The sequence below is a fragment of the Rhipicephalus sanguineus genome, chromosome 1 (assembly GCF_013339695.2).
Source record: "Rhipicephalus sanguineus isolate Rsan-2018 chromosome 1, BIME_Rsan_1.4, whole genome shotgun sequence".
Classification (NCBI taxonomy): Eukaryota; Metazoa; Arthropoda; class Arachnida; order Ixodida; family Ixodidae; genus Rhipicephalus; species Rhipicephalus sanguineus.
In genome coordinates this window covers 28,964,869-28,985,935 of record NC_051176.1, presented here as the reverse complement: position 1 = coordinate 28,985,935, position 21,067 = coordinate 28,964,869, and the positions used below count along the sequence as shown (strand labels likewise).

The following is a 21,067-nucleotide window of genomic DNA, read 5'->3' as shown; positions in this document are numbered from 1 at the left end:
CAAAAATTTTAATTATAAATATTTCACTGCCTTTCCCGCGTTACCGCTCCGTGATTAGACGCTCCGACCGGTAAGTTCTCTGTTGCAGTAAATAAAATAGGCACCATAAAAAAATCAGAATGCTTTTCAGCGAGAGGCACGGAATGTATCAGTAGGTTCCTCAGTCTTCCTTTGGGTGCTCGATATAAGGTGAAGGAAGTGATGATTCGGTTCTTGCATTGTGGCATCTGGCGGAAGGCTCGAGACCTTTGTAATGCACCGATTTATAGGCGATGTCTGAAATGTGCACAACGCATGTAGCATCCTTTGCGATTCAGTTTTTCAAGGAGGACATTGAGACACGCTTCCAACCATAACTGCTCTGAATGCAGACCAATCGATAAGGCGAAAACGTTATGTGCAGTAAATTTCGCCAGGCTTTTGATCTATCCCAAAAGTACGAATGTGGACGCTGTAGTGTCTGTACATTTGAGAAGCATCGGACGCTGTAGTTAGGCAGATCGAAATAAATGGTATTTCTAAACAGTTGTTGTAGCCTGCAAGCGAATCGACGCGGAAATGTCGGGCTGTCGCCTTTTACACAAGTTGGTTTTCAAAGGCAACCTTAACCACCATTGTTGAAGAACTAAACGACTTATATTGTGAGGAAACTTGTATAGCGCACACGTACAGAGCACAACACAAAAACGAACTTCACGAGCTTCACTTTTCGGCGCTTTTGTGGTCACGGACGAGTGCAAAACCGGCAACCCTCTCCTTTCTTCTCGTTGTGCACGCACGCCTTCTGCGGGAACAGGACTCTTCTTTTTTTCTTCTCAATACTATGGGCCTTTTCCAACATGAATCATTGTGTTCAATCACTACCGCAATGTTAACATTTTGTCCAAACCTGGAAAATATGCGATAGTTGGGTCAAAAGGGGGATGGAGGCAGGGTTGGGTATTGTTTCACAATAATGACATGCAAGGTCATATATCGAAGTTGAAATGAAGATGAATAATCCTGAAAATGTTCGCTGTGTAACTGCGTTGGATAACGTGCCGCTTAAGAAGGCGTTTGGCTGTATTCGACTGTGATATCGTTACTAACTGTAGAATAAATTTCCATTTCGCTGTTTACAAACACAGGCCCATATAACTACTTCCGGTTTTGTTTACTAACGTAGCATGTACTAAGATTGTCGTGGAAGAAAAGCCTTGGCGAGTAGCTCGCAAATGTTCGTCACTTTTCTCCATGCAAGTATCTCAATAAATATTCTTCTTTGCTACACACAAGTTACTCTTGAATCTTATGCGCCACTTTTGTTATCTGAAAATATAAAAAGAGACTTTCCGTACTCTGAGACACCTTCAGAACACGTTTTCTGTTTCGGTGGCCGGAAGTTCCTTGAGGTGGAACGCTTGCTATAGCGACACCGTCTATTTATGCGAGTTGAAATCCATGTTTCATTGCAAGTAATTCGATCATTAAGTTTGCGCAAGTGAGCTCTTTTTTTTTCTTTCCTTGTGGCATGCGTCAGAGTGCGCTAGAGGCGAGAGTGTGTGTGCCGTGCTGTCAGGCATTGCCTGAGTGCTACACCACAGTCGCTCGATGAAATCTCACTACAGTAAAAAGCTCGTTAACAATTGACCCCTCCCGTTAATTCGTAAAATTGAATACTTCGGCCGTGTTCTCTGGTACCAACAAGCATATGCATTGGTTAATGGCATAAGCTCTCGTTAATTCGGTCATGCTTGGCCGCAACACGGCCAATTTGGACGATCCTCGGAGCGCGCCAAGCGCCGCAAGTGTGCGACGCAAAAGGGAGCGTTCATGAACAACCGAAACGGCCGCGGGCCTTCAGAAAAGCGTGGTCGCCATCCACAATCTTGCCACAATCGCGCTGTTGGCGACCAGCGGCTGCGGTACACTTGTTTCGTTTTCGATTTGACTCGATGATCGCGTCGATTGCGACTGGGGTCAAAGCTGCGACAAGTAGTAGTTTGGCGCTCTCCTCGTGCCTTCAGAACTGCGTACTCGCCATTCATGATTGTGCATTAGCGAGCCAGGTTTATTTACCAGCAGATGCGGTTCTCAGCAGTTTCCTTTCGACACTGGACATAGGCCGCGCGTGTGCCTTCAGAACTGCGTGGACGCTATGACTGTGTCTTTAGCGACCACGGTTTCTCCCCAGCGGATGCGGAACTCAGTAGTGAGCTTCTTCGATATACACGTCCCGGACGGCTCCGGACGCCGGCGCTGCATTCGTTTTTTTCGCCGACCATCCGGAAGCCCCGCCCAATGGTCCGGGACCACTCGGATGCATGTTCGTTTTTCGCGTGCCTGGTGGCCTGCGGACGGCCCGAGACTGTCCGAACGATTTCTTTCTGGCAGCTGGCGACGACGCGGTTCGTCATGCGTGCGGCCATCGAGTTGGACAGGGGAAATTTTCGGCGTGCTCTTGCTCTCTCTTTGAATTTCTGTCCGCTTTTCGCACGTTTCCGGCCGCGTCGAGCATGTGCGTATTTCTGAAGGCAGGGGAAACACGCGTGGTGCTTGCCGGAAAAAAAAAAAAAAAAACAGCGACGAAACGCCCACGCGCGCTTAAAGTTGTGCCACAACGCAAACAGGTATCATTCACGATCTAACCGCCGTTGCGGTCGGGATTGGGTCGGCGTTGTGGCTGGTGTTGCAGCCATAGACGGAGCAGACGGCGTGGCAGACGCCATAGCGGACGCGGCCATCATTTCAAGCACGCAGTGCGCAGACGGTTCGAGGCCGCTCGGGACTCTTGGATCACGTGATAATGGCGCCACGTGACGTAGTCATTAACCTATGAGCCGAGGCGTCTGCGGGCCGCCGGCGACTGGTCTGGGACTTGGTAAATCGAAGAAGCTCACGTTCACAAAACTCAAACATGGTGGAAGCTGTTGAAGACGAAGAGCTGCAGCCGCGGTCCGCATGCTGGCATAAAACTCGCTTGCTACATTGGGGGGACGAACGATCAGTTGCCAGCCATTTTTCCGGCGAAAAAAATGATTCTGACGTGCCTGTGGCGCACGTCATTTTCGCCAGCATTGACGAAAACTGCGGCTTTTACACTGATCTGCAAAATGAGTACCGAGTTTAGGTATTATGTCTTCAAGAAAATGAAAACGCACTGATGTAATAGACAATATATATATATATATATATATATATATATATATATATATATATATATATACACTCTCCCCGAAACAACACATGCCACTAGTGCTATTATTGCTGCTACTACTACTAAATAATAACAATAATAATAATATTAATAATAATCATAATAACGTACTAGTTTTCCCTCCTTTCTTTTTTTCTATTGAATTTCGCAATGCTTACGCTTCAGCTGCTACAGGCACGAACGGCGCTCATCTCTGGGCAACAATGAAATGTGGCAAAACGGCGCATAAAGATCCTATATAAAGATACGCAGGTGACTGGCGCCAGGGTGTCGGAACGGAACGAAAACCAAAAACTAAAAACGAAAAAAACGATATTTTTCCCCGGAACGAAAATGTAACCGAAACTTTATTTATTATTTCGTTCCGGAGTGAAACCGAAATTTTTTTAAAATCGTTTTTCGATTCACGAGAAAACTTGGCAATCCAGAACAACTGAGGTGATGCAACGTGAGCAATTATGCATATCTCAGGTATAGATTAGCAGCAAAGATGTGTTGAAATTGTGCGAAAAGCGAAAACAGTGGCAACCAGAAACGTTTATATTAGCGCAAGTGGACTTTTGTGCGCCTGTCAAGCAGGCCAGCGTGGAGAGGGCATTGTCGGCGCTGAAGTTTGTTACAGCGAAAGCCGTTATGAGATCACAACAGCCGATTTTGGCGCCATAATTGTCCACCGCAGCCGGTGTCCGTAACCGCCATCGCGTGAAGTAAGAAAAAATAAAATGAGAAACGAATTTCTAGGATCGGATGGGATTTTAACCCGCGCCCTCTGCGTGGCAGTTGAGTGTTCTGCCACAGTGCTACGCTGGTGCTTCTGACTCTTTCGCAAAAATACTCTATACAGGCGTTATGTCGGGCAAGGAATCGTGTTAACATATGTAATATAGCGTGGCAGAAGAGTAAAATAACAGCCTGGCGTTACACAGAGCGAATTGCGCAAAGAGTCAGTCGTTGAATGCTTCCAACCCGTTACAACAAGCTCAGCCATAAATTTTCATTGTCTTGAGCCGCAGCACAAAGTGCAGATAATGCCTTACAGATGTGTATACGGGTACCACGATTATCTGAAGAATGACGAAAAATGGCACAGTGGGTGCTTCGCTACTTGAGAAAAAATACGATGACTTATAGTGTAGTGGGTACCTTGCACGTGTACTTATATAGTTGCCCCAAGATAGTCAACAACGGGCTCTGGAAAGGCCGCTCTTACAGCTTTCGCTGTGACTGTGCTGCGTGTTCCGCGCAAGCCTGGCGATTTTTTTTATCAGAACAGCGGTCTCGCACATATTGAGCACATGTACAGTCAATAACGTGCTGCTTCTGAGATCGTGCTCACTCCCTCGACACAAAGCATTGAGCCCGCTAAAAAAATCATAATTGACTTCGAGAAAACAAGTACTATGACCATGGTACATACTTTGTCAATGCTATGACTTTGAATGGTATACCATGGTTAGTGCTAGTTGGTAGGAATTCGTGGTACAATTACTTTCGCTCCTCTGAAGAACGCGTTTTACCCCTGCCCACTTTCTTAAGAGCAGGGCAAGCAACTATATCACAAGTCCAATGTTTTTTTTTTTTTATGATTACCGTAGCATCAAATTTTTGCATACAAAAAAAAAAAAAAAAACCTTACGAACCGTTACGGAACATTTTAATTTTGTTCCGGAACAGAAACGGAAAGGAACTATTTGCGGTGGAACGAAACTAAAACTGAAACGAAAAACATTTCGTTCCGACACCTTGACTGGCGCACCTTCGAGCGAGGGGCGCATTTGTGTACACTCGCCGGCGCCGGATTTTCGATACGACGCCGCCGCCGAAATCTGGAACTCATGACAAGCTTCGCTTGAAAAGGACATTGTGAGGGTGAGCAATCCACATTACGCTGAAAAACCACAGCAGTGCCCACGCGAGATGCGTCAACACGCTGCACGGCTGAAGCAGGCGTTCCATCGCGCCTCCGTAGCAGACGACGCGGACACAGCTGGCGGACAACGTCGGCAGACGCTGTTGCCAGACACACAATACGACCTCGCAGACAGCGTCAAACACGCGTTGTGCGTGACTCGGAATATCGGTTGTTGCAATTTACTACTATTCTGCCTCAGAATTGACTCACGAACATGCATATTTTAGTACTATACCTATTTTTTAACGACAATTCTACACAGGCTGTGCGCGCACACTGCGCCGAACTTGTTTTCCGTAGCGGAGACGCGGATATGCGTAGCGAAACGCTGCTATCGTTATCGCCACTGCCAACAGTGTGGCACAAAGGCGACGTTATTCCATCGAGTTTTGTGGTTTTTTTCACTAAATCGCTGTTTTTAGCCTTCCGTGTTGCTGCCGGTTTGCGGTGCTCGTAGCCGCGGTACCCAAGGTGTCACGATTAATGGTCCGCGATGGTCGAGTTCACCCACGACATCGAATCGGAACTGATTGCTCTCGTTGAAGAACGGCCGTGCCTGTGGAACTCCAAAGACATTCATTATCACAACAGGCATGTCAAGGAGATGGCGATGCGAGAAATCACCGAACAATTGGGACACGGATTCACAGGTGAGCGCACGCGTTTGCAGCCCCGAACTGCGCTGGTTCTTTAGTCTTGGTGTGGGCAAGCATGGACAAGCGCAAAACAATGCGCGGATCGGCAGGCGCGTGGCGGTGCGGTGGCGGCATCTGTTGACAGCCGCGATAGTTTCCGTTGCAAGGTCTAGAGCGCGCGGAATTTGAACTGGCTTCGGAACAAGGTCGGCGTACGAACGCGAAGCCAGTGCTGTTGGCTGCCTTCGTGTTGTTGGTGTGGCGTGCTGGAAAGGGGCAGTGTGTCGTCTGCGCAGCAAAACAATGGAGGAACCGTGTTTACCTTTGGGGTCACTCTACCAGAAGGGCGCCGCAATCGACCGTTGTGCCTAGCGCGCGAAATTTAAACATGCAGAGCGAGACTTTCTGCATTTACAGAATAAAGTGGTGGCATAACGCAATTAAATCTAACATAATATCCAAAACATAAGAATCAAGAACCACGAAACATCAGAGTGCATTATTGCAATAAAGCAAGCTGCTTCTGCGTCGTTTGAACTTGCACGTTTCCAATCACAAATCATGAGCCCGAATCGCCTGCAGGCTTAAGGTCTATTCGATTCAAGAAAAGTGCACGGCACCTCATACAAAAAGGTGCAGCCGGTGCCGACACTTGGTGCAGCAGGTGTCGCAGGTGACTCGGCACCCGTTTTGGGCTGCAAATGCAACGCAGCAGCGCCACCGCTAAAGTGTCAATCGAATGTTGAGGTGCAGGCCTGTTGTCTGCTGTTGGGCTAGTCACAAATAGCACACGCATGCAAGCGGTTGTGACTATTGTGCGCCCACGGATTTGCACCCGATTTGTCAGCACGGAGGAACTACACATTGCCATGGAATCAGCTGAATCCGACAGCGAAGACGAGGAACTCGACACAGTGTTGTGTCAAATCGGTGCCCAACTGGTCCGCAGCAGTCGTAACCGAACACCTAGGTGTCCTCAAGCGCACGCTATCACTTCTATAAATTTACCTGCTATTGCGTAGAGTTCGGCGTCGCCGTTTAGCATTATCACCCCAAGCTCGTCCACAATCGGGTAGATTTCTGTGGAGACACCATCGATTTCTGCAACCACCGGCATTTCGATCGTCTGTAAGGTAGTGCTGTCTGCCAGGCGCGCGAGGAGAATGGTGTGTGAGGCTGCACCAAAATGCTGCACCCTCGTGCTGGTAGGTGCAAGGGTTCGCGGCACCGTGGCAGCACCTTACCTACGCCCTGCACAATTGAGGACTGTGGTGCAGGGGTCGCCGCTGTACCTTGGGGAATCGAGGAGCGAGGTGCAGCACACCGTGAAAAGGTGCAGAAGGTGCAGAGACCCTAGGCTGAATCGAATAGACCTTTATTGTTTTGATTGCAGAAATTTCCTGAAAGATCTCATGCATTACTGAAAGGACTGAGGAAGCGGAGGGCCTTGACACTTCGATCTTGCACTGCCATGTTGCACTTTTCAACTGCAAATGGATGGAACCACTGATTGGTAGTTTTAGTGCGTAGTTAATTCTTCTGGTGCAATAGTCTGTGTAAACTTTTAATACTGGAAACATGTTCAGATGATCGACAACAGCTAGTTCATCAGTTTTTAAATAGCACCCCAATGGTGCTCATGTCTACTGGTTATGGCAAGTATTTAATCGCCTAAAGTATGTGGCCAGTAGGCACAAAACTATAGCTACGGCACTTCAAGCAGGTTATTTGTAGTTGGTAAAAGCTGAGAGCACCTGATGACAGCATTACTGGGAGTCTGTCACTATGTGCAGATTTTGTACTTGCTTAAAGGGACTGTCTACCGCTCGGAAAAATTTTTCTGATTGTGGTGAAAATGAGAAGATCATTCGGCAGTAATGAGTATGCTTTTGTCCCATCAAAAAGGAATTATATTTTTAATTTCATGTTGAAAATCGTGAAAGGATGACCGCTAGCGTATTAGGTTTTTATATGTGTATATATATATATATATATATATATATATATATACACGCACAAATAAGGACAGTAAAGTCACACCTCCCCACCCGGCCCCATTAACAATATCCGTGCAACGCCCCTGAGGACGACCATTATTTGTTCCCGGTCCAGTTATGTTTGGCTTCCGATACCTTTGAGCCCTTGTAATGTCGAAAAAGTCACATTTATGCAGCGCATTTGTAAAGAGATGCGCTGTACACACAGCTTCGCCAACCCACGATAAATATTTGTTTGGTGTGCTTTCGGCAGGATAGCAGCACATAGCTTTCTGAACACAGCTAAATTCCAATAGAACAGCTCAGTTACTCTGAATAAACTAGACGCTGAATCACCACCAGAAGAAAAGATTAGAAGAGAAGAAATCAAAATAAACCCTTTCTGTTTCCTCTGTCTCTTTCTTCTGGTGGCCGTTCGGCGTTTAGTTAATTGAGAGTAATGTACTAACTAGCCCAGAATGAGTTCGGCTCGAATACTCTGAGATCGTGAATCTTAACTGTTGCTACGAGCCTGTTTTCATTTTTATATTTTGCGTACCTTCCACCAGCAGTGGCATAGCTAGGTGGTGCCCCCCCCCCCTCGAAATTTTTTTTTTTTGCCATGCCATACAGAGCACAAAATGACACTCGATCACATTTGCCTGCCAGGCCCCCACACTTCAGATCAAAAAGGTGCCCCCCCCCCAAAAAAAAAAAAAAAAAATTTCTGCCTATGCCCCTGTCCAGCACTCGCAAGTTTTCAAGTTTCGCCCGTGAAGGTTTACGACGACAAGTCCTACGCTTAATAATGACAGACACGAAATTAAAGCCGCATCAGTTATAGTGCCGGGTTAGCGACTGCAGCGCCGCTGCTACGGTCAATGCGGAAGGCATCAGGCGGCAAGGTGCATTCACACCACTTGACGGTTCTAGTACACTTGCTATGCTATTATGCAGGCTATATTGTACATGGTCGTGCTATGGTATATACCCTCACCTCCTCCTTTCCCTCTTCACCCTAATATCATTCACTAAACTAGGGTATACTGTGCAGGGTTATGCTATGCTCGGCGCACATACCCGCTAGGCTAGTTATAGACAGCTTCTTCATTTTGAGTGGACCGATAGGCAGTGGGGCTTGCCCGATTTCTGTGGCACACGCCCACTACGCCATGCTGTGAACAGCTGCATTCAAGCTCGGCTTTAGCAGCTCCACTGTAAAAACGCCAAGCGGTCACACCCACCTCCATCTTGCTGGGTAAGAGAGAGAATAAAACATTTATTTCTAACAAGTTGAGTCTCCAGTGGTTGGACCTCCTAGTTCGGAAGACCATTGGCTCTTGCCTAAGCTAAGCGACTGACTTGACCTCTTGCAAAATTACGATACGCCACCTGGGAAGATTTAGCGTGTAATGTGCTTGTAAGTGCATCACACTTGGCGAACCAATTTTCGTTTGTAAGTGTGGTAAGAAAACGCACATGTTAAGTGGTGGAACTCTATAAGTACGCACCGACACGTTTTCATCACAAGCTGCGTGCGCTAGAGAGCTTAGTGATTGAACTTAACGTGGAATATTTGTTCGCATTAATAATCTCGCCCGACAGCCTTTGCTAAGCTAAGTGCCTCTGTGATTCCATCCTATTGTCAGCGAAGATTTGACACATACCCATGTTTTCTTCACTGTCGATCACTTTATGTTGATTTAACCAGTAAAATTGTAAGGAAAAAAGAATGAAATATGATTTCCTACTGCATTCGTGAGGTACGTAAACACATGTGCTCCAGGCACGTGTCAGACGTGTAGCATCGTCTGCTCTGCCTGACATAACCAAAATGGCTCCTACTATATGGCGCTGCACATTTCGCATAAGGTCTATTAGGCAACTAAAAGAATAGCCACAAAGCAGCTGTGACTTAGTTTGCACACGTTGCTGATTAAAAGCATGGGAAGTACTCGACACTACTTGCGTTACTTTCTTGAAATTATATTTCTTGTCAAATCGAGCTGCCCCTGAAGTGGCTCGGTCTTATCGGTCTGCCACTGCTAACTGGTGGAAAGACGTGACGGCGCGTGTGTCTAACCGGTCCGGGGGCCTGCTGCCCACATCGGGGTGAGTGGGGAGACAGTGCGTACAGCTAGCACCAGAAGCATTCGTCACCACTGTGAATGCGTGGCTAGCTGACTTTTATTGTGATAGCAATTGTATGGACACTCAAGGTGCATATTTGCCATCGCCATGAGGTTCCGTATAAAGTCCGAAAACAATAACATCGCCCTGTGTGCTTGTGAAAGTGTGCAAGGGCAGCTGACAGTCGTGGTTCGAGCGAAGAGGAAGCGCACTGGCCATCTTCCGTCGCCCACGGCAGATCCAGGAGGGTGGCTGCAAGGCTCAGCGAGGAACTGCATAAATTGAGTGACCGAGCATAGTGCTGTGTTTTGACAGAGATTAGTAGATAGCCCGTACCTTTGCGCGTGCTGTGTCCTCACTACTCAGTTTGTGTTGGAAATAATAGACAGCACAAAGGTCGCTTCGCTCGCTGCAGTGACCACATTTTTTTAGCCCAGAGTTCTGTTGAGTTGCGCCAGGTCGGATGCTCAAGGATAGCCTTACCTCACATATAACATTCCACCTAGTTGCTATCACATTCATTGCTTTGTCATTACGGTGCAGCTGCGACTTTTTTCAGAAGCTTCGAGTGCTTGCAGCTAACCGAAGTTGACCAGACGCTGATGGCACTGTCAAACAGTGCTGGCCATTTTTGTAGATGTTTGTATCTCTTGGGGGACAATAGCCCTCATTGTGGTACGAGTCGTCATCCTAGACCTGTGCCAATGGAAGTAACCTTGAAAGTACCCTGGGGTTAGTAATCCCATAATTTTTAAAAATTAATAGCCTTAGAATAATGCCTTCGCAGATGGCTTGGATGCAAGTACCAGAACCACACATGTGTTCCGATGTTTCTGTCCCTCCTTGGTGTTTTGGCAGGCTCTATTTCTTAATGTTTTATGTTTTCATCTCAGGTGAGTGGCAATGGTTACATTTCTTGGGTTTTGTTTGAAAACGCTGATATTTGTGGTGCATCCATCTTACAGGGTGTTTGCAGGTCCTTGAAAACCCTTGAAGTAGACGGGTATGCTTTCAAGGCCTTTGAAAGTCCTGCAGTTATTATTTCCCCATGAGCCTTGAATTTCTCGAGCAATAGCTCATGAAAGGGGTTTAAAGGTTATCTTTCCAGCTTTCTCTGGTGAATGAGCATGGACCTGACAAGCACCCAATTTTGGAAACGGTGTTACATACGAACTCGGATGTATCACTTGTGGAGAGGATTAGTTTGTTATATAATTGGTAATTCAATACTAGATATAAGGCACAACTGCTTTCATTGCCACTACACGCCTTGTGTTGCAGTCAAGCAAGTTCATCATTATGGAGGTGCTGGCTTCATGTTTTGACACCTTGCGCCCTCCCTGGCATGCAGTTCCCGAACAAGTGAATGTTTCCAGTGACATAATAAGTGATTGCAGTGTGGAGGAGTTTACTTGCAGAGGTACAGCATTGACATGCAAAGTAGGGGTGAAGATTCATGCCTGCCACTTTTCTATATTTACAATGATCGGTATATCCAAGTCTGACTATATATGAGTCTCTACAAGCACATGTGCGAAACTAGAATACACTAGTGGGAGAGAGTGATGCCATTGATTGGTTTCTTTGGTCTCTGTGCACTAATTTTCTCAGGCCGTATCCTGTCGTTCATTTCCTTTCTTCATCCGTCAGTTTTCTTTCTTATACTTTTTATCTCTTGGCTTATCTTGTGAGGGCACCAAAACCTCCTTATTTTCCTCTCTTTGTCAAGCAAGCAGGAGAATTTACAAACATCACTCAGTACAAGAAAGTTCCAGCAAGGCGGGATATTGCCAAACCGTTCTTGCATCTCTAATGCAGTGAAGCTATCTGTAGTGTTTTGGAAGTGTTGCTGTAGAGTATGTAGTAAAGAAGTGATACCTTGGCTGCTACTTTACACCCTTGAAGAAGCTTTGACAGAGTCTTGAAAGACCTTGGATACCCTTGAACTTTCCTCTTTGAAACCTGTATGGCCCCTGATACATATGTCCAGTGTAAAATTTTCAAAAGTGGCTTTCATTTTTTATTCCAATATTCTGTCTTTGTACTTTAAAAGAATCAAAGATTGCTGCAGAATATTTTAGGCATTTCCTTCAGTGTCCCTTTTAACATGGATTCACAAAAGTGTGCCGACAATGTTTATAACCGTAGCCTGGATTCAGCAGGCTCTTTAGCCATTTTGAGTTGCTTAAACTGCAGGTGCCGGTTTTTTCTGAAAGCTCAGCTTGCTAGTTTTCATGTTTGTAGTTAGTGACACTGAATCTTGATATGCCTTAGGAATCTCTGCATTTTTCAGGCAGAGCAACTATAGCCTGCAGCAGTACCTTCTACTAAATATGCTGCACTGATAACATCTTTAGGAGCCACTGTTCAGGGGTACAGAGAGCACGTTTCACGTCATTCACTTAACTCGGTTGATTTGACACATAGCAATACGCAGGGGCTGTGAGACTCTGGGACAATATGAATGGCCCATAATGAGTTTCTTCCTCGTGCCACAGAGTCTATGGTGAAGTCCAAGTGGGCCAATCTGCGCTCCCAGTTTCAACGAGAGGTGCGCAAGATCAAGGAGTCTGCGCAAGGTGGCCACCCACTGGACCGCTACATGCCTAAGTGGGCCCACTACCAGCAACTGCAGTTTCTTCGGCAGGATGACACTCCAGAGTCCCCCAGTGGCTATTCGTGTCCTCCTGAGCAGCAGCATGACAACAGCATGGTGGGTGCGCACTTCGCTGAAAGCTTTTGGTCGGCTGTGAGTGGATTGTTGACAATCTCGTGTCGCACATTTGCAGACCGGCAAAGAACAGGTGTATTAAAGAAAAAATGCCACTGTGGACTGCAGTCACAAATTAATTCAGTCGCCCAATACTTCTTTCCTCATTGACCCTTTTTAGGTATACCTCTTTAGGAAGTCACACTATGCATGGGTACTGTGTCGTCCGGTCTGTGTCCCATTTTCTTTGGGCTACATGATGATATGAACCTAGATATACCAGCCCACCCTGTTCACTGTGTTGCTTCAGTTTTAGGAATTCTTTGTGTTTGAATTCATTCTGATGGGGCATGCGAAATGGAAGAATGTGCCCTTGTACTAAGGCGGTTATCAAGCCATGATCACTGTCTGATCCCAGGGGCAGACCTTTCTGCCTTTACACACACATGAAGGCAGACTCTGACTCCCCGTTACTGTCCGTGTTGGCCAAATCCATTGAGATTTGTGACAAGGGCCATGGCATGGGGTGGCCACTGCTGCGGCTGCTGTCAAAAATAAAGGCAGAAATGGATGAAATAGAAGCAAAAAGCTCAATGGGATGCCTAACAGGCATTATTAAAAACTGCAACAAGAACCTTGTCAGCTACAACTTTACAGTGTGCTGCCACCTTTGGATACATTTTAGAAACATTCATCAAAAGTTGATTTTCTGCCATGTGTCATCATATATGTGTAGTGCTCATTGCTACCGCAGAAGGCATACAGAAGGTCCTCAGGAGAAATAGTTGCGAACCATTTGATAGCTTTAAAGTCTACTGTTAAATCCCACATCATTATCCACTTGTGTAAGATTTCTTACTTTCTTCCACAAAGGACAACTAAGTAAGGTAGAGCTCACAGAAAAGCACATGCCGGCAACTCTGCATTCACTATATAGAGCTGGTACACTTATAGTGAATATGTTCGTTAATCGCATCATGAGGGTCTTCACTTTGGCAGCTCTTATGCCATCACGGAAGGGTTTATTGACCGGTTGGCTGCTCCAGTGTTCAGAGGCATTGTCATGCCTGCGGTTCCAAGGACGTTGTTCAGGCTCCCAGGGTCCAGAGGTATGCCCAGCAGAGGATGGAAGGACACTTTCCGTAGTAGCTCAAAAGTAGAGCACCTCGCATGTGCGTCATGTGTGTTCGACTTTCTCCTGCACTTTCAATCTACTTTAAATTAGATTTCTTAATTTCTGTCTTGCTGTTTTTTTCTCAAATTGATAATTTTAGAATTTGGAACTAAAGTAATTTTCTCTGTTTTCCTATCGCCATTGTTTTTGGCTCCAGAAGTGATGACTAACAAAAGCGCTGTATCCTCGGTTTCCCCCCTGTTCTTGGCCACTTGTGTTTGGCATCAACAATTAGAATAAGAATACATTTTGGCAGTCATTACCTGATTGATGAAAGTTACATCCTTATTATGCAGGCCTATTGTTGCCTCGATAATGTATAGTACATATTTTATCAAGCTCATGAATTAGGAGAGACTATGCATGTCAAAGTCAAGGTGATGTTTTGTCTAGTGCATGTTGTCAACCGTATCTTTGAGTGTGCCACTTAATACAGCTGGTGAACAAGCGAGACTGCATCCACTGGTGCAGCAATTTTTATGGCCAGAGTAGTGTCTGCTGAAACTCTTTGAGGGAAATTTCGCTGTGGCTTTGTTTAGCCACTCGTTGCGATGAAATATGGACAGTCAACTTGAGCTTGAGTTCTACCAAATGCAGGCGCTAGTGTTCACCACATCTATCAGCGGACTCATAAAATGTGCTAGGCTTTTCCCAACTTCGAACTTCATGACTGCGGTAGTTGGCTGTATTATGATAAAGTCGCTTCTATGGAGTTCCTTTAGGGGCGAAGCACCTTAAGACCTAACAATGTCTGTCTGTCCGCCGTAGTCTACAGTCCAAGCGCCGGTGCAAAACAGCTGTGCATAAACCGTCTGCAGAGCGAGCATAGCGTGCATGTGGTTTAAAAATAGACCGTACTCAGCGTGGCGCCACTCAAAAGCTGCATCGATTAAGAGGTGACAACATGCGCAAAAATGTCTACAGAGCACGCGTAGCCCGCACATGGTCCCAAAATAGAGCATTCTTGGGCGCGGCACCACGCGACCTCGTCTTTGCCAACTTCAGGCTAGGTCCGATCGAAGAACCATTGGCTCTACATTTCACGGACCACAAAGCAGTAATAATGAAGGCAAAAGGGAATCCACAACTGAACACGACATACGACTGATGACCAATAAAACACATTGTATGTAATTGTCACTCATTTACATGCACGAGTGGGCAATGTCACGGGAGATTCACGATTACCGAACGTGCTTTGCCCACTCATCATCATCCACTTTGTGGATATGCATGAATTTCTCAGTTCACTGCTGTTTCATTCTTTGCATGCACTTCTCTATAAATACCCCAGATTTCCATGCTTTAGTTACAAGTGAGCTCTTGTCTGTGTGACATTAGTTTTGTGCTTCTCTATTTCAAGCTTAAAGGGACACTGAAGGCAAACAAAAATATTGAATCTGAAGGGGATCATAAAAGAGTTCTATGTACAGTAGACTCTCGTTAAACGAAACCTGAAGGGACCAGGAAAATATGTTCTGTTTAAGAGGAGTTTTGTTTACTGGGAGAGGAACAGCAGTATATAATTCAAGTGCGAAACCAATAATATTAGAAGCAGTTGTTCCATTTAAGCAGCAGTTCTATTTATGGGATTTCCGTTTACTGAGAGTTTAGTGTATAGGTAATTAAATATATAAAATATTTTACATATCGAAAGCATATTCAAGGGGATTTTACAACTGTTTGATATACACAATAATTCGTTATATGTGGGCTCGACTGTACATGAGAACATCTAAAATGTTTATTTTAATGGCAACAGTGCATTAGTAATCAAGATGCTAAAGCAACTGTAGGGCACACAATGAGACTGCAGTGGCATACTCTAGTACTAGCCTGATGACGCAGGTTGTCGTGTGCATAATTCTGTTGGTAGTCCTTAGCCACTTGTATTAAAAAGTTCATTTCAGCGCATTGTAAGATGACACAAAAGGCTCACTGTCGATGCGAGAAAGTATGGCTTTAATGAGAGCCTGTGTAGAAACTCTTCACCTCAGTAACTAATCTGAAAGGCTACGCTTTTGGGTGCTGTCCAGAGTGCCAGATTCAATCGTGGGAGCAGCCTACACATCATCACTGTCATGTTTAAGAGACCATCTCTTGACAATGCGAGGGCGACGCTGGTGGTTAAAAACTTTCATTGCCTGTGCAATCCTACTTCATGAATTTCATTAATTTAATTAACGGCTTTCACTTGATTGTGAATGCAACAGCAAGTAAGAGATGGCCACGTGGTAGTGTCCGCTTGCTTTCTGGCTGCACTTTCTAGTCTAGTCAAGAGTTCGACGAAAGTTCGCCTGGTCAGGTATCATGATGAGGATGTAGATGCGGTCACTGGCCGAGTCAAGGTGAAGAACACAGAGACGTTTCGGGACACATACGGGTTCCTGGTTCACACCTTCTAGTCCAATGTGAGTGAAGAAACCCTCTGCCTCTTGTGCAGTAAATGGGGGTGATGGCATCTGGGAAATCTTTCTCCCTACTAGGGCTGGGTGATTTGGACTGCACAAAAGGTGTGTGCCCTCGAAACGTGGCTTTCTTTTAAATTAAGCATTTTTTTCACACGAAACTAGCACGGTGAGGTTTCTGGAATGACATTTTAGCAATACACATTGACTTCATAATTGCCTTTAGTGTCACAACCATGACGTAACAGATTCGGTTGGCTGGTTTATGGGACCTCCCAAAATGACTTGGGCTGTGACCGCCTGGGGTTTTTTAATTACATGCACTGAAATTGCACAGGTGAGGATCCTCTAGCATTTCCCCTCCATTGGAATGTGCCCATGGCTTTTGGATCAGTAGCTGAGCACTGTTCAGTAAACTCAGCATGTTATTTTGTTATATTGTGTTAATTTACATTTGGCTTTTCATGCAAAGTGTAGTCACTGATTAATTATCTTTTTACACAGAATAGATTTTAAAAAATGTTTGGATGAGCAGTCTGGAAAAACTTAACAGGAGAAATTTGTTTCGATCCTAAGAGTCGGCGACCGCACGTAGCATTTGATGCTATGCGGATGATGCACTCGTCACAGAGGCATGAAAATGTAGAAGGAGAAATGCTCTGTAAGTGGAGCTTTCACGGCCAGCTAGCATTGCCTAGAGGACACCATATATGCTACGAACTGAACTGCTGCTCTCTACCTAGTCGCCTGAATGCAGCATCAGCACTCATCAGATGCCACAATTACAAGACATCTTAAAAGCTTGCACGCAAGTGAGGCAACAACCTCAATTGCGACAACTTTATTCACGGCCACCACATTTTTTTTTTCTGGAAGCAATCCTGCATTAGCAAAGAATCAAGCAAGATCCAATATGGGATTGCTAATTTCGCATACGTTTATGGAACAATGCGGTGGCTGGTTGTGAGCAGGTGTGAAAAATCGGTCGGCTAACATGGTTGTAGCCAAGCACTCACCGAAAACACTTTTATTTGATAAAAGAATTTGTTATGATTGTTTTAGCTGCAAATTCATCATTTTCTTTCACCGAGTCCAGGCTAGCTTCTTTTGACTTTGGGAGAGCAAGCTCTTTAATATCCTGAACAAGCAGAGACATTCTTTTTTTTTGCCAATCATGATCGCTAGCTTTTTCAGCAACGTCTCTTTTCTGAATGATCGTTATTGCTTGCCGGATAAGTGAGGGATCGTTCCACTTAGTGTTAGCTCCATGAATGCTTGCAACATGGCCACATTGGCTGCTGACACAAGGCATGCACAGTGAGGCACACCTTCCCTCTCCCCCGTATTGTGTCCCCAGCTTATGGCTTTTTAGATCTGGTGGCGCATCAGAATAGCCAGCTGTTGCTAGAAAAAACAGCGCTGAGTGTCAGTGGCTGACATATCGTGCAGTGTACAGCTTGAAGGGTACATTTGCAGAAATGTGGTCTCAATCTAGTTCTCACAAGCGAAAGCGATGTTTGGCTTGGTTTTGCAAAGACTACCGTATTTACTCGATTCTACCGCGCCCTCGATTGTAACGCGCACCCGTTTTCCGCGACCAAAAAAAAAAAAAAGTAATACATCGATTGTAACGCGCACCCATTTTTCGTGAGAGAAAAGAACAAAAAAAGTCCGTAGGAGTTAAACTTCGCACATTCAGAAGAACAAGTATTTGGGTTTTAAAGAACTGAAGTTTCAAAAAAGTAAAACAGAAAGTCAAAAAGCGGGCCTTGCCGCTAAAACTGTCACCACTACGGCGACGATACGAGTCGCATAATGGATCAGTCCTCGTCGCTGTCGGACAACTCCTTGTCGCTGTCAACACTCTTCGATTTCGGGAAACCGGCCCTGCTTTGGTCCACTGAAGCCTTTTCGTGAAGCTTTGCTGTAAAAAATCTTCTGCTTCTGTTTGCGCCAGTCTCGCACGCACGTTTCGGGAACTCCGAACTATATCCGAACGACCGCGATGCGGCCCGATTTCCGTCCGTCTCTCTGCACATGTAATAACTATTCTTTTAAATGCGGCATCGTGGTACACTCGTCGAGTATTTGGAGTCGGCACTTCCATGCCGTCGATGCGAACGCAGAACGGGATGACAAACTCCTCAGCACACGTACGAACTGAAACAACGACAGAAATGGCCAAGGTACCGAGGCGGGTAGGAGGCGGCCATTTTGAAATGTCGATGGCAATACGATAACCGAGTTTTTTTTTTTTTTCGGTACTCGATTCTAACGCGCATGCGATTTTTGGACTCGTTTTTCCGGAAGAAAGGTGCGCGTTAGATTCGAGTAAATACGGTATGCACGCAGCTGCAGCAGCTGCAGTAGCTTCGATCTTGGCATGCTTCTGCGTTTGGTAAGCTTTCCTACCACTTGCTAATCTGTCCTCTCTTTGCTCTGCTGTTTCAGCGGACAACTTTGCCTTTGCATGAGATTTCGCAACCTGCCGCCTAGTTACATCTACTGGACGATTGGGTTCAACCTGTTGCTTGCGCTGAAGTGAACGCACAGACAGCCCAGTTGGCGTGCCATCCATGGCGAGACTGAGCGACCAAGCGCTAGCGAAGCAGCCACTAAGGAACTGCGGATTGGGCTAGACGGTGAGGATTCATTGTGGGCGAGGCGCAAGAAACGTAGACGGAAAAGAGGAGAACGACACAAGACAGGCGCTACTGGTTGCTTTGTTTGTTAGTTTCCTTGCGTGAGAGGCGCTACACTTGAACTGGTTTTTAATCGCAGAAATCACACGCAAGAAAACTAACAAACAAAGCAACCAGTAGCGCCTGTCTTGCGTTGTTCTCCTCTTTTCCGCCTACGTTTCTTGCGCTTCGCCCACAAAGGAACCACTAAAGAGCCCCTCAACCACCCAGAGGTTGAAATTTAGTTGTGGCGTTGCAGTTGTGCACAAGTCTACAGTGAACGCTAGCAGAGTTTGATAATGGAAACGTCGCTCCCTACCTTTACGGGGAGAAAGACAACAGCTGCGGGGGATAGTGGATCAGTGGTTTACCTTCACCCACTCACATGGTACAGCGAGGCTCCAAGCGGGGCTTTATCCTAGCCAGCGCAGCTGTGAGGCCGCTCCTCAGCAAAGCGCTTGGCGTGACGTCGTGCCTGCCACATGCTTCGGCAGTGCAATGAATGACCTTCGGAGACATTGCATAGTCACTCTCAACTATTTGATAGCTGTCAAATGCACAATTCATTTTATTGCCTTCATCTTCCTTTGCGTCAACAGTGAAACATCATTATATGTTGAAAACAAGCATGCTTTGCTATCTAGCGCTAAAAATTAGAGGTGTGCAAATATTGAAATATTCAAATACGAATCGAATATGAATAAGGCGAAAACACTATCTTCGAATATTGAGTCGAATAACGAATATGTCATGATCATCATCACCCTATCTTATGGCCCCTGCAGAATGAAGGCCTTTCTCAGCGATCTCCATCTCACCCCGTCCTGTGTGAGCTGGGACTGTTTTATGCCTCCACATTTCCTAATTTCGTCTGACCATCTAACCCTTCACCATCCTTGGCCATGTGCGCATTGTTAGAAGTTGCTAAATGAGAAGTAACAATAGCTTGCCATTACTGTTTTAAAATAACTTAATCAAACTGCATGTCATTAAGCTGCATGACTAAAAATTATCAGACAGAAAAATTAACTGGTTGACATATTCACAAGGTGAGCACCCTTAATGTGCTGTAACAAAATGTCTGAAAGTCAAAAAATGCCCTCTCCCTGATGCTATGGGACGCCCACACACTGAGTTTTCTTTTTCCAAGCATCTAAATAATAATTAGGTAACCTTCTTGGTGATTATTTTAGTGTGTCTGATTATAGAAAGCTAAAGTACTACATGTGCTCTATAAGAGCGCTGCAGAATGAAGCTTGGTGAAAAAGAAACCGTTCCTGTTGCCTGAGTGTGCCCAGCATAAGGCTGAAACGGAGCACGAAGGTGATGCGTGCATCATGCATATTTCTCAGTGATTATACTAAAACATCGCCGATTGACAGGAATGCAGCATAAATATGCACTCAACGATAATATGCAGTAACCACGAAATTTGGAGTAGCGTAACAGGTACATATTAGCGATGCATTACTTCAAAAACAAGGATGCGTAGCATTCGTAATATGTTGGGATGGGCGAATAGTAAACTTGAGCTTCGAAGTGAACTTGAAGCCAATGCTGATCTGGTTGAATAATTTCAGATCAAGTAGTTCGAATAGTATATATAACATATAAATAAAGATTAGCGTTTTTGTCATGACCCAACTAATTTGCACTATATTTTTAAGAATTAGAACTAGGCTTGTGCGAATGTCGCTTTTTTGGTTCGAGGCCAAGTGGGAGCAACATTGAATAGTAGCAGGATTTGAATACTGATAGAGAGCAAGTTAGAAACGTTAAAATATGTTACATTTTAAAATTTGCTATACTTGGCACACATAAGCTCATCTAACACGCTTTTAAACTTAAAATAAAAAGTAATAATTTGGGTGCAGGTAGTATGTACCTTCAGGTGTGGCTTCGCGGCAGTGCGCATTTCTCTTGCAGAGGTGGCTTCACGGCATTGCGGTGTCATGCTGCGGTGAAGCTATCTTTTCAGGCGGGTTACTTGTGGTTAGGTTGTGGTCGATTCGTTTGTTTCGAATACTTCGAAATTTTGGAAAATGTTTTCTTCTCATCCAAGTGAATTTGGATACTGTAGTATTCGTTTGAATATTTCAAGCGCTCGAATACTTGCCCATGCCTAGTAATACGTTACTTGCTCGAATATTCGAATTTGTCCAAATATTCACCTCTTTAACCACGTATTCGGCGATGGCCGAATATTCAGGAAAAGTCGAATGTGCATTGTTCGAATCGAATATGC

General features: G+C 45.3%; 1 protein-coding gene across 2 annotated transcripts in view; it reads left to right on the top strand.

Moving 5' to 3' along the window:
- The first annotated feature begins 5,439 nt into the window (after positions 1 to 5,439).
- The window catches only part of LOC119389965 (uncharacterized), a 42,429-nt gene continuing 26,801 nt past the window's right edge, over positions 5,440 to 21,067 (top strand). Inside the window, exons 1-2 of one of the 2 annotated variants that reach the window (XM_037657439.2) lie at positions 5,440 to 5,758; positions 12,348 to 12,562. In XM_037657439.2, the coding sequence (XP_037513367.1) occupies positions 5,602 to 5,758; positions 12,348 to 12,562 (372 nt within the window). In that variant the 5' untranslated portion in view covers positions 5,440 to 5,601. The remainder of the gene's footprint in view (positions 5,759 to 12,347; positions 12,563 to 21,067) is intronic. The other variant, XM_037657448.2, reaches the window with a different exon arrangement.